The 18,575-nt window shown below is 50.1% G+C and overlaps 1 protein-coding gene across 3 annotated transcripts in view; it reads right to left on the reverse strand.

Moving 5' to 3' along the window:
• DCDC2C (doublecortin domain containing 2C) overlaps positions 1-18,575 on the reverse strand; it is an 80,335-nt gene that overhangs the window by 21,127 nt on the left and 40,633 nt on the right. For 2 of the 3 annotated variants that reach the window (XM_043604618.1, XM_043604619.1), the window contains exon 8: positions 13,026-13,094. In XM_043604618.1, the coding sequence (XP_043460553.1) occupies positions 13,026-13,094 (69 nt within the window). Of the gene's footprint in view, positions 1-10,661; positions 11,006-13,025; positions 13,095-18,575 lie in introns of those variants that run through there. The other variant, XM_043604620.1, reaches the window with a different exon arrangement.

The following is an 18,575-nucleotide window of genomic DNA, read 5'->3' on the forward strand; positions in this document are numbered from 1 at the left end:
CATACAGGATTTCAAAAACTACCAAAGGTTGGAGGGGTCAAAGGTGGTTTCACAAAAGTGGTCAGACTTGGGTAAGGACAATAACGGTTTTGGAAAGAGCAGTGACACAGTTAAACCGGAAGACATGGGCAGAGGCAAACAGAATCAGGGGAACTGTGTGAAGCCAGGAGTTGACCCATGTCGACCAGCACTGAGGCAGCAGAGCCAGAGGGAAGACTCGGGGAACAGGGCATCGGAAAGGAGCACTGGCCAAGTGGTGCCCCTTCAAGGAAGAACAGAGGTGCCATTGACGGAGACACGAAGGAACTGAGCGGCATTCAGGACGTGTCTTATTTGAGGGGACATCTACGTGGAAATGAAGAGGCTCGCGAAAAATCACAACGTTCTATGTGCTCTGAGGGTCTAGAAGAATTGAGGTCATCCAAGGTTCCATTAAGGACAAGGGACCAAAATGGCATTTGGAAACAGCAGGGGGACGGGGTGGGGGGGGGGGGGGAGGTCAGCACAACTGAAATGATCTCGGCCATCAGGGTAAACTCCCCGCGAGGGGAGCAGCAGAGAGGAGGGCCACAACAACAGAACGTTGGGGGTGGGCCAAGACGGAGAAGCCAACAGGCTGATAAGGACGGGAGAGTGTCAGGCCATGCAATGGAACGGAGGCTTTTGATGACCGAGGGGTTGATGGGCAGGGTCAAAATCAAAATCGAAGGATAGAGCAGGTGAGAAAGGATCGTCGAATCCACCCATCGCAGATGGGCAGCTATGGGGGACCGGGGTGGCGGCCGTGCCTCAAGGGGCCGCCAAGGAGCGAGAGGGAGAAAGCGGAAGGATTTCGTGTGGACCATTGGTGTGGCACGCCCAACACAGAAGCAGCCGCGGCAGACTTCACACGGAGCGATCCACGTCGGTCCGTGCAGGATGGCCAGGACGACCTCTCAAAGCAGACACCTCCGCTGACTGGAGAGCAGGACAGACATGCACGCGCGAGGGAGAGATCAACGACACAGTCAAGGCAGACAGAAATTGTAGCGCGGCGGCCCTCGAAAGTGGAGGGATTGGGGAAAAGGATGGGGGATGGGCTCATTCAGGAAAGAAGGGGACGTCTCTTCCTCTGGGGCCTGAAGCAGCGGTCTGACCTACCTACAGGCGACGTCGAGATACTGACCAAGAGGCAGTCCTAGATGTGTCTCCAGGCCCAAATGGCCACCCGTACCTTGCTCGCATCCAGAGGAGCCACACCTGACCCCCATCCCAGAATTCCGAAAATTACCAGAAGCCGCTGAGGGGTCCCCTTCTAGAAACACACGGGTTGCCTGAGATAGATGCTGCTGCCGTGACAGCAGCCCGCTTGGAAAGGAGGAGAAAACTCAGTCCTCGGACGTACGGAGGAAGCTCTCGACTAGATCCCTGTCACCCAGAAGACGCAAGTGGGCCCCCTGATCCTTTGAGGGCTTGAGGAAGAGCAAGCAAAACTGTGTGGACCACAAAGCAGGCTTCGTCTCCACAGCCTGCAGCCAGCCTTCCTGCAGGACGCAGGAGAGCAGCCATTCGTGTCGGATGACAAAGTCTCGTCCCACTGTGTCTGAACTTGGCACAGAGCCTTGTGCAACTCAACGGGCTCTGAATGCAGAGCCCGCCCTCCCGGGATGTCTGGAATCGGCTTTAGACACGCGCACTGCAAGGGGGGAAATCAGCACGAATCGCGGCATTGACAGAAGCCGAGACGTTTCCACTTACTCCCCAGTAACATGAAAGGACTGGGAAAGAATCATTGCCAGGGGTCCTTTCTGCTCGGACGTTAGGATCCCAGAGACCCGGCATGTTTCAGGGATGGACCGCCCGGGCACGGAGCCAGCTGCTGGCCTGACGCAGCCCTACCGGTCAGGTGCAGGTGCTCGGGCTTCAGGACACACGTTGGGACGGTGGCGACACAGAATGTTGAGGGAATGTCACACGGGCTTCTGATTCAGAGGGTGGAACCGAAGGACCTTTAGGAGCGTTTCACTCCGCCCCAAATAGACACACGGTTTGTTCAAACTCATGTGCATTCCGTGCCCACGATATTTACCAATCTGTGAAATTTACGGCATTTCAACGTGAGCTACAACTTTCCTTTTTTGATTTATCGCAAGTTCCAAAAAAAGGCCTGCCTTTCCCCCACTCATTCTATTTACAAGCAGAAAATGTGAATTTTATTTGTAGAACTTTTTTTTGCATTGCCCCAGATTCTCCTCCCTCAATACCAGGGTAGACAAGCCACGATGATGAACAAATCCAGAGCTCGCCTTGACCTGACTGACTCAGCATCACACGGCCTCACGGACGGCGTCTGCGTGTGACCTCAAGAGCAGCCCTCGGCTCTGAGTTACAGGTACCCACCATTTCTCATCCCGGCTCTCTCTAGGGGAAAAGCTGCCGGGTTCACAGGAGACGTGTGGAATCAAGAGAAAAGGCCCCGGAACAAAGTCACTGTCGACTCAAAGTGCCCGTGGGCTTTCCGGCTCCTTTCCTCTTCCTGCTTCTGATTTTCTTTTCTCCAATGTACTCATGGGAGGAGATATTTTTTCCTCCAAAAGACGGCTGTCAATTTTGGGTAACTAAGTAACACATTCACCTAAAAGTACCTTCCCGGGGTGCGGTAGAGGCAGTCAATTAAGGTTTCTCATTAAGCTTTCGCAGAAACGGGAATTTTAAATGCTCTTTCGGTGTCTGAACATTATATCTATGCCGCGTCTGTGTTTCACAAGCCTAACCTCCAGGTTGCTTGGCACCATCCCACACACTGTAAGTTGACCACATAAGTTCTCATAATGAAACACAATTTATACACGTTAAAAGTTAGAGACGGCATCTCTATAACTCATGTGGGAAACCAAGTAAATATGAACAAAAAGCTTTCCTTTTGCGACTGCAGTGGCTCGTGCACATTTTGATAAAAAGCCGCCCTCCCGAGGCCAGCAGGAGAGAGGGGAGAAACTGGCCGTGATGCCCTCGCTCCAGGGCTGGGCTCACAGCCGAGGGGACCACCTCGCTTAATGCAGGAAAACCCTCTCCCTGGCCCGTTTCTGCTACGTAAGCATTACAAGTTGGGCACAAAGTTCTGTTAAATTCCTTGCTCTCACCCCACAGGAGGTACCTCTGCTGATTAAGAGTTTGTCCCCAGCAAAGTCCTGGTGCTGTTCTCGTCTATGTCCCAGGAGATGTCTCCAAGTAAGAGGTTTGTCCATCTGCTGAAAATCAATTTTCTGTAACAGCTCGCATTGCCAGCGACCAGTGGATGAGAAAACACGCTAATAAGTGAACAGCCGAGAACCGGCTGCTGAGAAACAGGACACGTACCTGAGCATCTCCTTGGACTTGACCTCCCTTCCCTGCACGGTGACAAGGGTGACGGACACATCGGAGCTACCCCGGGACCCACTGGGAGCCAGAGAGAGCTGGGGACAGAGTCAGACCCATGCCTGGGGCAGTCCTGCTGAAGACAGCAGCTGGGGGAAGTCGCCCTGTCCCTATCTTCCTGGGAGGGGGGGCCCACCGCTCACATGGGGCTGGGAGAGGCGCGAGGACGGGCAGGCCCTGAGGGGATCAGGAGGGTCCTCAGCCCAGGAGCCGAGCGTGGATGTTTCCGAGATGAAAGGCATCATGGAAGACACTGGCCTGCACCTGCTGGTGTCCTTTCCCGGCCTTGCGGAGGTGTGACGGACAAGTAACAATTGTGGACATTTAGGAAGGACGACGCCGTGGTTTTTCAGGAGTACCACTGTGCAATGGTGACCACGGTCAAGTTACTGAGCACATTGCCTCGCAGAGACACCTGCTTTGAGCGTGTGGCGAGAACACATAAGATCTCCTCTCGGGTGAACGAGACCGCGTTGCTGGCCGCAGTCTCTGAGCTGTGCGTTAGATCCCTGGGGCTTTACGCCTCTTCTAACCCGCCCGTCCTCCTCCACTTCCTCCTTCTCTAGACAGGAAGGAAGCCATTTCAACTTCTCCTCCAGGTCCCTAACCGTGGTTTCTAAAATTGTCATCAATTCAACAATAGCGTCTCAGTGAAGAATACATGAAGACACGTCTTCAATACCTTCCGTCTTACTAATGAAGAGCGTTATATACATAGAGTTGAAGATAAAGAATCTTCTCTATCTCAAGGGAAAAATTCCCCTTTGTGCTCGAATCCAAATGATTCTCCTACGTATAGAGGAACCCGAGCCTTATTTTTGTAGAACCATGTCATTCTTTAAAAATGTCATTACTTAATGTTTAATTCGCCATATCCCACTTAGCATTATCGATGACTCACACTTAGCTTTCGAGACTCTAGCGCTGATCAATATGAACCTTGTCTCTCAGAGAAGCAATAAAGGACTTCGCTGTAGTGACAAAACGGTATGAAGATAATAAAGAGAAAAAAACGGTAACGATACTGGGCAAGCAATGAATTTCAAAAATCAATTAAAGAATCAATGCTGGTTTCATTTTGTCACAAAAACCCTGAGTCAGAGACAATGCGAGATCAAAAATGCCCTGGTTTTATTGGCATTTCTGGCAACGTTAATTAAATGAAAACCCTCCACGGACTGACCGATAACGCACACAACGAGAACAAAGCGCTGTCGCGGGTTTGCGAACCCACTGGCTGTGGCAAGATCCTTACGCGGCGATTCCAGCAGGGGCTGCAAGCGACAGAAAATGCGTCACGCCCTGCGCCTGGCATTTTTTAAGTATGTTAAGCCATTTAAATATGATTTGTGTCAGTTGATATAAACCATCACTATGATTACTTTTCAAACGGCCTCCCTGTTTGTCACTCCTTTTATAGCTAGAAACATGTCAACTACTCACTTTTCTTATCTGACCTTGTCTGGCATGAGGGCCACTGTTTCCCAGACTCGGGGACCACGTAGGGCAGGGAGCTTGTAAGGGGAAGTGGCCGACTTCCCTGGACACTTGATCCGCAATGAATGTTCGAAGCACAACATGAGATGGGGTGGAGTCATAATGACAAGAAAACCAGAAAACAAAATAGAACACGAATCTTTTCCTTTTCTTTTTAAGAAAATAAGCACACATTTGTCGATGATACATAACTCCTATTCTGTAACTATGGGATGAAAATCACCCACTCTTTATTTTGTTTTTCCATTTTCTTATGACTCCACCCAAATTCGTACCATGTTCTGAAACTTCCAATTTTTTAACAACATGAACGCTGAAGACAGGAAGTGACCAGAGGGCCAAGTCTCTGTCTGTCTCTCAGGCCAAATTCTAGTCCTACAACGCCCAGGCTCATTGAGTTAAGAATTTTTTGAACATGGGCGCCTGGGTGGCTCCGTTGGTTAAGTGGCTGACTTCAGCTCAGGTCATGATCTCACAGTTTGTGAGTTCGAGCCTCACATCGGGCTCTGTGCTGACAGCTCGGAGCCTGGAGCCGGTTTTAGACTCTGTGTCTCCCTCTCTCTCTGCCCCTCCCCTGCTCACGCTCTGTCTCTCTGTCTCTCAATAATAAATAGATGTTTTAAAAAAATGGTTCAATAGCCAGCATACAGCACACCTGGGTAGATCAGTTGGTTGAGCGCCCAACTCTTGGTCTCTGCTGAGGTCATGATCTCATGGTTTGTGAGTTCGAGCCCCACATCGGGTTTTGTGCCAACAGTGGGGAGCCTGCTTGGGATTCTCTCTCTCTGCCCCTCCCCCACTCTCTCTCTCTCTCAACACAAATAAATAAACAAATAAATAAAATAGCCAGCATAGTTGCCGAAAACAGGAAGCACTAAGAAATGACCAGATTGGGCGATTCCAACGCATCTTGGGAGAGGTGACTGGTGAACGGGTCGAAGACGCGGCATTGGAAAAAAACTGACAACAGGCCAGCAACGTAAGCTCCGAAGTATGAGAAGCGACACCACACGGATGGCGTTCCTCCGGGAGAAGCAGGGGCCAGCCCCCAGCCACAGGGCAAGAGTGGGCTCAGGCTGGAAGACGCACCGGCACCCCACAAAGTCACTCACACCCGCACAGCCAGGCATCACTTGACCACCCACCACTTCCCTCACCAGTGCCCTGTTTCTTCCACTGCCAGCATCATCCTCACCATGAACCTGCCGAAACACGTTAGCACCTCGTTGTGCGGAAGACACAAGCCTTGCCACTTAGAGACGTGCTCCAATCCCAGCCCAGGGCAAGGACCCTACAGGTTATTTGTCTCCAGACAAAATGATTCTGAGCGCTTCATCCCCAGATCGGAGCCGGGATAGCAGATTCTCAGCGGACACTCATCGGCTGGATGTCTCCGTTTATAGACGTTAAGATTTTATCAGAAGAGGTGACACTCAGATATATATATTTTATATACAGTTTAATATATAATAACAGATATCAAAGTTTACATATATCTCAAGGAAAAGAGTTAGTAACTAACAGACACAAGTTCTATTCAGACGTTGTTTGATATCATTTTTTTTCTTGCTTTTCCAAAGGGCTACAACATAAATGCTCCACAGGCAGACAGAGCCTGCTGTTTTCCCATCACATTTAACACAGAATGCTCAACAATTTTGCGGTGTGGACCGTGCATTTGAAAGGACTCTGCCCCTCATCTCGTCGTACATAACATTGTCATAAAACACACACAGTGGGGACGCCTGGGTGGTTCAGTCTGCTAAGCGCCCGACTCTTGATCTCAGCTCAGGTCATGATCTCACGGTCATGAGTTCAAGCCCCACATTAGTCTCTGTGCTGACAGCCTGGAGCCTGCTTGGGATTCTCTGTCTTCCTCTCTCTCTGCCCCTCCCCCACTCGTGCTCTTTCTCTCTCAAAATAAATAAATAAACTTTAAACACACACACACACACACACACACACACACAGAATATATCTCTAAAGGGACATAGACCATTTTATAAATCGATGAGTACATATGCCAAAAAGTAGCAAATTTAAGGCACTTTTTTTTTACTGATAGAATAGCACACTTATCAAACACTTCATGCTTGATATTTGAAGGCTTTGAGAAAAAAATGTCACAATTATCATTTCATCCCCTTACACACTCTGCACCTGGAACTTGTCACTATGGCAACCTGTCCTGATGCCTCTAAATCAGAAGCGATCTGTGTGTTCGTATTATATCCTAAAATGCAAAACCAAAACAAAACCACCAAATGCACCACCAGAGCATTCCAAATGTTCTTTGGTACATTTCAGAGAGTTATTATCTGTCTAACAGAGGATGGAATAATTCAACATCTGGATTCATGGCTTAAATTTTATTTTGCATTTTTTAATGTATCACTGGGTAAATTATTCCTTCTGTTTTCTTAAGCCTCTCAAGTTTTCACCACCATAACGAAATAAACCTAATGAGAAATCAAATGGAAAATTTATTCCAGTAAAAGAGAAATATAATTTTTTTTTGATCCTGGCATGCGATAAAAGGGTCAAAACAGATGCTACCCAAGGCAAACCTGTACCATTGCTCTGGAGGAGCCCCAATTAAGCACAGCTCACATGCTGTTTGGTTGGTTGTTTGGGGTTTTTCTTAATGTGAATGGAATCTCTGATCAAAAATATTTAAATCCAGGGGGCTCCCGGGTGGCTCAGTCGGTTAAGTGTCTAACTCTTTTTTTTTTTATCTTTTTTTAACATTTATTTATTTTTGAGAGACAGAGTGAGACAGAGCGTGAATGGGGGAGGGGAAGAAAGAGGTGGGGGGCAGACACAGGATCCAAAGCAGGCTCCAAGGCTCCAGGCTCTGAGCCATCAGCACAGCGCCTGACGCAGGGCTCAAACTCACAGACCACGAGATCATGACCTGAGCCAAAGTCAGACGCTTAACCGACTGAGCCACCCAGGCACCCCAAGTGTCCAACTCCTGATTTTGGCTCGGGTCATGATCTCATGGTTCATGAGATCAAGCCCTGAGACAGGCTCTATGCTGTCAGGGAGGAGTCTGCTTGGGATTCTCTCTCCGTCTGTCTCTCTCTCTCTCTCTCTCTCTCTCTCTGTGCCTCTCCACTGCTTGTGCTTGCTTTCTCTCTCAAAATAAATAAACTTTTTAAAAATGTTTAAACCTATTTCTAATAAATAAAATCAATGTTCTCAAGTACACTGAGAAAAAACCTTTAAAACACTGAAAGTATCCTAAATATTGATTCATAGTATTAATTAAAATAATTTAGGGGCGCCTGGGTGGCGCAGCCGGTTAAGCGTCCGACTTCAGCCAGGTCACGATCTCGCAGTCCGTGAGTTTGAGCCCCGCGTCGGGCTCTGGGCTGATGGCTCAGAGCCTGGAGCCTGTTTCCGATTCTGTGTCTCCCTCTCTCTCTGCCCCTCCCCCGTTCATGCTCTGTCTCTCTCTGTCCCAAAAATAAATAAACGTTGAAAAAAAATTTTTAAATAATTTAAGGGCGCCTGGGTGGCGCAGTCGGTTAAGCATCCGACTTCAGCCAGGTCCGATCTCGCGGTCCGTGAGTTCGAGCCCCGCGTCGGGCTCTGGGCTGATGGCTCAGAGCCTGGAGCCTGTTTCCGATTCTGTGTCTCCCTCTCTTTCTGCCCCTCCCCTGTTCATGCTCTGTCTCTCTCTGTCCCAAAAATAAATAAACGTTGGGAAAAAAAAAGTTTTATCATCAGCAAAGTCATGATCTCTTTAATACACTATGTAAAAAAGTTAATGGAAAATCACCCTTAAGAATACACACAAAAGTGAAAACCGATGCTAATCGGAGGAATTCGATGTTTTTTCTAGTTTTTATCTGTGTGTGTTAATAATTCTATAATAAATATGAATGTTTTATAATTTGATAAAGTATTCTTAATCTTAAAACACGGGGTATCATAGAAGAAAATTCAGTTTCAAAATATAATTAACGCCAACTGTGAATAAGGCACTGTGTGTGTCTGGCACTAAGAAAAATGAAAATATAAATCAAATGAAACCCCTGCTTCTAAGGACCTCGGGCTCTGGTGGGGATCATGGTTAGAAAGGAGGAGAGCAGTAGCCATAACTTACTCCATGCCCACCGGAGAAGGTACTCCAGGCATAGTTCTATGTTATATGGGCTGCACAGCTTGGAACAGAAGGAAACTGAGGCTAAGGGAAAGAGACTGCGCCCCAGACAGACACAGTTTACGCGTGAGACACGGTCGACACACGTCCAGGGTTTGCCCTTGCCTGCCATCCCATTGGCTAAAACATTCAGACTCAAAGAGCAAGGAACACGGAGACCAAACAAACGATATACTTTCCAAACAACCGCCTGACACGGCAACCTAAAGGACGTTATCTGAGCTCACAGGGATGTCACCAGGGACGCCCGTTACCGTTTTCCCAGCAGAGTGTGGACAGGCTGGTTGCTGAGATAACGGAATTGGGGACGGAACTGGAGATAACGGAATCGATGCCGCTCATTTTAACAAGAGAGTTGCGATCGGGAGCAGGAAAGTGTTCCATTTCCAACCGAAAAACACTTCTTTAAAACAATACAAACATCGGGGGTGCCTGGGTGGCTCAGCAGGTTAGAAGTCTGACTCTTAATCTCTGTTCAGGTCATGGTCTCACAATTCGTGAGTTTAAGCCCCGCATCAGGCTCTGTGCTGACAGCGTGGAGCCTGCTTGAGATTCTCTCTGTCTCCGCCCCTCCCCCAGCTCACACTGTTTATAAATAAGTAAATAAATAAACAAACAAACAAACAAATAAATAAAACATCGTTTTAAAACATAGCTATGTTGCACTTTTCAAGAACTTTCAAATCCATGGTCTCAATGGATTCTTTTGAGGTGACTAAACCTATAAACACGTAAAATGACCATTGATGGAATTAATGAAGTGCAGAGAGGTAAACTTTCTGAACCAGGGGCACCTCGAAAGTTTATGGAAGAGCTCGGACGAGAACACAGCACTTTCCCACGGCCGTGTGCACATTTGCACGCCAGGGATGCATTCGCAGACGGGACCGTAGCTCGCGTGGGCCTCTCCCCACGTGCTGTCAGGATTCTCTTACAATTCAGTTATCTCTGAGAACATAAATAAAACTCATTACATCGAGCATATTTCATATATACTGTCTCCAATCCTGGAGGTCGATTTTGCTATAAATAAACCATCGGACAAACTTCCAAGGAGGAAACCGAGGCTCTGGGATCCCACAGGGTTTTCCCAAGGCTCACATACGGGTGAGTGACGGACGGAGCGTTCAACCGTAGGTGGATCTCATGTCAAATCCCAAGTGGTTTTCACATGCCGGTTTTGATCGGGTAATTCCCAAATATGAGTATTTATGGCCCAAGTTCTCTAAGGAGTGATGAGGAGTCTAAGTGAACCAAGGTATAAGTAAATAGAATCTTGCGTACTCAGACAAAAACCATTACGGTCACTCAGTCATTTATAAGTAACAGTGAGACCTTGATTGTGCGAAGGCCGGAGCCACGGCAGGGAGGGCAGGACAGTAGACATGGATGTGTCCCTGCCTGCCCCGTGGGGCCAGCTGTCCAGGCAGGCGGCTCTAAATCTCATGGCTACGGGGAGCCCGTCCTCCTGTGCCCTCACGTGTTGACACATTTGTCCTCGGCCTCGTGGCCAGGTCATGGCCTGAAGGTGCAGGTTTTAGAGCTCCCCGGAAAGCCCAGGTGAGGGTCAGCAGGTGCCTGCTCGCGGCTGACTTACGAGGGTATCGAGGGTGTTCCCTAATGCATGACTCTTTTTCCCCTTCCACGAAGGAGTCTTCACTCTCCTGTCTCCCATCTGCCATCAGGGCGGCTCGGTCCCACTCTCTGAAATGCCTTAATGACCTCTCATTTCCTGAGTTTGCTTTCTATCTGTGGAAACAGAGCTACGATGTAGCCCAGCGGCATAGAAGTTCTATTCCTTACAAAGCACCCGGCAACATTTGGGAATCCACTGATCATCTTGTTAGGTCTGTCCTCGGAATACAAAACACAAAAAGTACTGAATTTGTGGGTACAAACCTTTCTTCCATTATCTTCATAAGACCCTTCATCTTCTTTTTCCTATTATTAAAAAGATATAGTAATCAACTTCGGGGCACCTGGGTGGCTCAGTCAGTTAAGTGTCTGCCTTCAGCTCAGGTCATGATCCCGCAGTCTGTGGATTTGACCCCACATCTGGCTCTGTGCCGGCAGCTCAGAGCCTGGAGCCTGCTTCGGATTCTGTGTCTCCCCCTCTCTCTGCCCCTCCCCTGCTCACACTCTGTCTCTCTCTCTCTCTCTCAAAAATAAATAAACTTTAAAAAATTTTTTAAAAAAAGAAAGACACTTTGATTCACTCTAAGAAATTAAATCTGCTGACTGATGTCAAGTTACTAATGCACATGAAACACTCCCAGAGGCCAAAGGAGATCTACATAACGAGTCAACAAGGTGTGGCTGACCAAGGTCAGTGGCTGGTCCACACAGGCGTTCAAGTTCTAGCACAAACTCAGTGTCACCGCGATGCCTGTGCCCTCTTTCTATTAACATATGGCGTTCGGTTATTCCATAAGTGAAACATTAGCACCGCTCTCCACTACTGCCCCGGTGCAAGCAGGTGATCCGCGTGACCCTTCACCTAACGCTCGGGGACAGACACTGCGCCGACTCTCAGAACACAGTCTTACGCTCTTGTCACCGAAGCAACGAAATATTCTCTTTCCTCCTCATTTCAAAGTCTTCCTGATTCATCTAGATACAGACTACACACTTTCACCGAAAACCGCCTCCAAATCAAAAATATTTAAGAACGTAAGGAAGAAAAAGTGAATTGCTTGAAAGAGTGTTCCCTTTGGCTGGCTGTTTTAGATCATAAATTCCACTGATGTTGAAAACCCCAGACTTCCTTTTCCACAAATGCCCTTTCCAGGGTGGGCAAGAGACAGGAGACAACTCCCAGTAGCTCCAGCCCCCTCCCAGTGGCCCCCTGGGGTCACTTCCCCCGTCCTTAAATGTGGGAGCCAGGAGGCCGCCGGGCACATTCAAGAGTGGAAAGGGATGGCTCACCAGGCCGTTGCATCCTCAGGTTTATTTACAGTTCTGGAAGCTTCGGCAGCAGAATAGACTCAGACCTGACACCCCAGACTTATTATGCAACCTCCTGCCTGGGGCCAAAAACTTTAAAACAAGAAACCAGCTTGAAAAAAAAAAAAATCTAGAGATAGAATTTTGACAACAAATTCCCAAAAATATATTTCTTACCTACATGAATTGTGTATTTAAAGTCAATTTTGCCTGACATGTTCTCAGCACGAAAGAAAAAGAGAGAGAGAGAGAAAGAAAGAAAGAGAAGGAGGGAGGAAGGGAGGAAGGAAGGAAATGGTAACTCTCTGTGGTGGCGGGTATGTTAATGATTTCTACCTGCCATATATTCTTCAATTAAAAAATTAAGATAAAAGGAAATTTTGTTTGCCCGACACACACGTTTCCTGTAGACAAGTCACATAATCTCACAGACGAGTCACCACGGGAACGTGCTTCCCGCATCGACGGTACCCCTCCAGCAGCTGGTGGAGGAAAGAGCAGACACGGAAGCCAGGCAGCCAGAATTTTCCTGGGCAAGCTCATGCTGCCACCTATGGAGTGTAAGCTGCCCGCGCCCCTGCTTCCCCAACAAGACGAGCTATTTACGCAACACCAACGACTCACAAAGCACAATGTCCGTGCTGTCCACGGACACCTACACGCCCACGCACCTGCTGCTATCCACCTCCTGATTCTGCCCTCTAAATACGTATCTTGAAATTTGTTGGGAAAACAGTTTTTCAGTCTGCGACCCGAAGCACAGTAAAGGTAACCAGGGCGAGCACAAAAGCCATTAAAATTACTCACGTCATTTCTGGCCCCCAGAGACCTGATCTAAGGTACAGCCCGGCGGGAAAACATGCTATGTGTCTAACTCCACGCCGATTTGTATCCTGGAACCAACTGGGCTCTACGGTTCTTTCTGCATCAAACGTGAGCTCCGCCCAGCATGTTAAAAGGAGAAGGGGGTCCGTGGACCCAGGCCATTCCATGCAAAATAAAAATAGAATCAGCTCACCTTGATGCTTTCGAAATCAGAGGGGTTATCGTGTATCTCTTCGTCTTCCGTGACTATCTCAGCCGGCGTCTGGAGAGAAAACAGAGCCCGTGTCAGGTTCGGTGGCGGTCAGCCTACATCAAGCCCCGTGAAAGGAGCAAACGGCAGTGAGACAGAGCAACTCTGTGAACCACTTCTGTGGACAGAGCTGAAAATGTGGCCGGTTTTTCCACAGTGGTTGCTTCAAACCCCACACTGTGTCTGCCCTGTATTTTTTTACCTCTTGCTCCGCTTACGAAATGCTCACCTGTTTAGTAAAATCGCTGGAGAAATCTTTAAGGAGAAACACTTGAAACCCCTCTTGTGTGAAAAGGTGTGGAATGCGGGCACCTGGGGGGCTCAGACGGCTAAGCGTCCGACTTCGGCTCAGGTCGTGATCTCGCGGTTCATGGGTTCAAGCCCTGCATCGGGCTCTGTGCTGACAGCTCGGAACCTGGAGCCTGCTTCGGATTCTGGGTCTCCCTCCTTCTCTGCCCCTCCCTCTCTGCCCCTCCCCTGCTCTCTCTCTCTCTCTCTCTCTCTCTCGCAACTAAATAAATATTAAAACAATAATAAAAGAGTGGATTACCCTCCTGATGCCACTGGTCAGCAGGTAGTAAATGCCTATTGGAGCCTCTGTGTGCCCCCGGGGACCACAACCGCCGCCCTCGTTCCCTGTGTTCAAGACACCCACCACAGCTCCTCACCCAGCGGTGTGTGCTCACACCCTTGTGTATTACTTCCCAGTTTTTGTGACTTGTTTGCAAGAGGCAGCGAGCTGTCTTTAACTGGCACCCTGGAACCTCTCGACTCGGGGAAAACCATGTGGTTCTGTGGCACCGAAAGAAAGGGCCCCCCAGGGGCTACTTCCGTTATATGCCTATACCAGTCGGAGTAGGCGGGTGAGACTGTAGCGACCATCACGCCAAGCATACGCGCCTCATGCCCACTGCGGGCTGGCCAGGGGGTCTGCTGCTCATCACGGTCACCCGGGATGCCCGACCGACGGGGACACCTACTCCTCACGTTTCGGTGATTACAGAGGCAGACGGGCGGTGTGGAGTTTACACATTACGTCTCTGCCAGGAAGTGTGGCTCGTTAAGTCCACTCACCTGTCTGCAGTGAAGGCAGGTCGCAAAACCACACCTGAGTTAACTAAGGTGGGTGGAGAAGTAGCCTCTCACCAGGTGACCACAGCTGGTGGTCATGATGAGCCCTAAGGACCCACCAGCCCCCGCCAGCGGATCCTCGAAGGAGCAAGACCGGAGTCGGTGGCTGTGTAGACGTGTGGGCGGCTGCCCCACAGCTGTTGCCGCTAGCCCGACCTCCGTTATCCAAACGTTCTGAAAACTCAAACACTGTATGAGGGCTCTCTTCCTACAGTCCACGTGGGAAAGTAATCACGATGAGTAAGATTCTGCGGGGACTGCTCCAATCACATGAAAAATAAACACGAAAAGCACATTCTTTCAAAGCATCAGTGATGTCAACCATTGCTTCATTTACTCAGTGGTACAGACGGAATGCCTGGGTCCCACGATGCTGAGATACAATAGGGACAGCGAATGCAAACCAGCGTGGCCCCCGAGAAGCTTCGTCATAGGGGTAAAGCAAACGTTAATCGAGTCACACAATCAAGTACAAAACCACAAAAGTGATACGCTCTGTAAGAGAGACACACGGAGTTAAATAGGACACGACGCGGGTTAACATACATGGGAGACCGCCGAATGCTCCCTCGGTACAACCTGAACTATGAGAGAAGAGGCACGTTCATATACGAAGGGCAAAGGAAGACTATCCCAGGCAAACGGAACCGTGCTGTGATCACAGTAGTGCAGCCAGGGGACGGCAGTAGTTGAGGCCAGCCAGACGGTGGTGTAGACGGGCAGAGTGGGTCGCTTCCGGACATGCTATTAGGAGGTAAAGCTTGCGGCCGTTGAGATGGTCTGGATATGGAAGAGTGGGAAAAGGTGGGTCTTGGAAATATCTCAGAGTTTCCTTCTGTCCACTGGATGAACAGGTGTCATACGTCCATGGTGTCCGTGGTTTGGGGACATGCAAAAGAACACGCATGGTCAGCATCTCAGAACATCTAATACATGATGTCAACTCATAGTGTGTGTGTGTCTGGATGTGTGTGTGTGTACAGACACATGTTTGTATGTGTGGATGTATATTTGTGTGTATGTATATATGTATGTATATATATATATATATGTTTGTATGTGTGGATGTATATATGTGTGTATCCAGACATATGTATGTATGTCTGGATGTGTGTATGTGGAGATGTGTGTGCATGTGTGTATGTGGAGGTGTGGAGGTATATTGGCGTGTGTGTGTCTGGACCTGTGTGTAAATGCGGAGGTATGTGTGTACATGTACGTGTATGTGTGTGCATGTGTGTATGTGTGTGCGTGCGTGTATCTGAGTGTCTGGGTGTGTGTGCATATGTAGATGCGTGTGTGCACACATGTGTGTGCGTGCATGTGTCTGGGTGTGCAAGTGAGTAGGTGCGTGTGTCTCTGGACGTGCGTGTAAATGTAGAGGTATGTGTGTACATGTACGTGTATGTGTCTGCATGTGTGTGCGTGCGTGTATCTGAGTGTCTGGGTGTGTGTGCATATGTAGATGCATGTGTGCACACATGTGTGTGCGTGCATGTGTCTGGGTGTGCAAGTGAGTAGGTGCGTGTGTCTCTGGATGTGCGTGTAAATGCGGAGGTATGTGTGTACATGTACGTGTATGTGTGTGCATGTGTGTATGTGTGTGTATGCACATATCTGAGTGTCTGAGTGTGTGTCATATGCAGGTGTGTGTGCGCACATGTGTGTGCGTGTGTCTGGGTGTGCAAGTGAGTAGATGTGTGTGTCTCTGGATGCGTGTGCGTCTGTAGATGTGAGTGTGCGTCTGCAGCCCAGGAGAGAGCTGGCGTCCCGGTGGCGGAGAGCTCTGTCTGGGGAAAAGTCTGGAGGGAGAAGAAGAGCTGCCCCGACCTGACCCATGCTGACCTCTGACCTTAAGCGCCAGGCTGAGAACGCGGAGTCTGCAAAGAAGACTAAGAGGCGCCTCGCAGGCTCATCAGAGGAGCGTGCGACTCTCGACCTCGGGGTCGTGAGCTCGAGCCCCACACCAGGCAAAGAGATTGCTTAAAAATAAAGTCTTACAAAAAAGAGGGAGGCCACGGGAGGGAGCGTTCTGCTCAGACCCGGCTGGCTTCCGGCCCGCGTACCGTCCAGTCAGGAGGACCCACGAGAGCGGAGAGGGGGATTCGATAACTGACGGCACGAGAGTCTCTCGAGGGGCCCTGAGGAGACAGGAGCGAGCCCAGGAGAAAGCGGGAGGACAGCCACGTCCACCAAGAAGACCACAGATTCGCGTGGACCCCGGGGCCACCTGCCCCCAGCCACCCCTCATCTCGTCCCTTCTGCTGAAAGGAGAGCCCAGTCCCGGGCAGCAACCCTACCATCCGGAAGAGCCTGGGCCCTCCCCAGACTCCAGAACCAGATTAGTCCCCTCCACCCAAGCCCCCTCGCCTGCCCCCAGCTGCTGACGGGGACTTGGCAGACAGACACAGGCAGCGCGTTTCCAAGGGGAAGGGCACAGGGAAGGAAACGGCCTCTCGATCCTTCTGCTCCACGTGTCTCAGCGCGGCTCCCAGGCTGGAGGCGAACGTCCGGAGTCTGTGAGGAAACGAAGCCGAGGCCAACACTCAGCGTGCAGAGGGAGGCTGGGCGCAGCGGCGCCCAGAACCAGCCTGCCAGTGACACCACTGGGCCTCTGAGCCGCCAGCTTCGGCCGGCCCGTCACACGGGAGGCCTCCAGGCTAAGTCACGTGGGCCCGTAAGTGCTCCTCGGGTTTAAGCCACTTCTCTGCAGGTTCACTGCTGTTTACAGCTAGAAGCATCCAACAGAGCACTAACAACGCTTTTTAACTCATTCATTAACGTGCGCACCCGAACGCCCTTCGCGAGCATAGTCCGAGTTCCTCCCCGCACCTAGAGGTGCCAACGCTTTAAAGCTCCACTGTTTTGGGGCGCCTGGGTGGCTCAGTCGGTTAAGCGTCCGACTTCGGCTCAGGTCACGATCTCACGGTTCGTGAGTTCGGGCCCCGCGTTCGGGCTCTGTGCTGACGGCTCAGAGCCTGGAGCCTGTTTCAGATTCTGTCTCCCTCTCTCTCTGCCCCTCCCCCATTCATGCTCTGTCTCTCTCTGTCTCAAAAATAAATAAGCGTTAAAAAAAAATTTTTTTTTTAAAAAGCTCCACTGTTTTTTCTAACTAAACAATCCGCAGATTCCACAGACAGACTGGCCTCCTCCTCGTGACTCCAAATTGTTTTGGTTTCACCTTCATTAGTGTCTCATTCTCAGCGCTTTCTGGGGCGTGGAATGAATTAAAGTTCGGCGGCCTTGCTCTGCTTGCATGGGACTCTGAGCAAGGACACGCTCCTCTTGTACTGAGCCTGGGGCCTCTGAAGGAACCGAATTTCAGCAGCCGTGGGACCCGGCCCCAGGTCTCTGTGATCTCAGGAGGCCCGCCCTTCCGAGCACCGACCGGGCGTGCCTAGCACCTGCCGGGGTCTCTGCACTAGAGGAGAGTTGGTCAGAAACGCTGACTTATCCCCCCTTCGACCCCGCAAACAGTCATAGCTCAGAGGCTTGGGCTAAACAGAGCCTGCAACTCTAGGCACTTTTCCGTCTTTTTTAAGTGTTTATAAAAAGAAACGTAACCTTAAATCTGGCAGAAGACATCGCTTTCGTGAAACACGTGTACCTTTAATCAGAACGGCAACATCGTTAAATCATCAGTGTCTTAGTATCTGGATGCCATTTGTGCGCAGATTGTAAGAGCCAAAAACTGCAGCGAGGACCCCGCCCAGGGGACCTGCCAAACCACTTCCTGCTTCCCCGCTCCACAAGACCACCTTCCTCCCTCCCCAGGGCAGGAAAAAGTCCTCGGGTACCGCACGCTGGCAGGGCCTGTGCCGGGTCTCCTGGGGACCCTAGAAGGAAAGCCATTCCTGGGGAAGGAGATTGAAGTTAACTAAAAGCTTACACAGGATCTTAAGTTTAGGGTCTCTCTGAAGCACCGGATGTGGGTCCCCCGGGGTGGGATGGGAAGGGCGGTGCTTCCCAAACCTACTGACCACAGGGACCTTGTTTTCAAAGACGCAGAGCTCAGCTGGGGACCCGGTCTGCCTAGTGAAGCCGCTTCACTCCAACCTGCGGTGCCCCTCACCCACTGTGCCATCGCTTGGGATTTTCTCATATCTCTTCAATGGGACTTATAAGCACCTGTTGGGTGTGAGGAAATGGGCGGTGAGAAGGCCCCCCCTCAAGCAGCCCCTCCAGGCCCTCCCCTCTGACCCCACCGGTCCACACACCACACACGCACTACTGACGTGGCCCCCACTCCCCCGTCTTTATGCCCATCGATGCCGCCAGAGCTGGGAGTCCCCTGTCCCCTTGTCCCTCAAAGGCACAGAAGTTGCTTTAACATCATCTCCGGACAGCTAGGGAGCCCCGGTC

This window comes from Prionailurus bengalensis, chromosome A3 (assembly GCF_016509475.1).
Source record: "Prionailurus bengalensis isolate Pbe53 chromosome A3, Fcat_Pben_1.1_paternal_pri, whole genome shotgun sequence".
Lineage (NCBI taxonomy): Eukaryota > Metazoa > Chordata > Mammalia > Carnivora > Felidae > Prionailurus > Prionailurus bengalensis.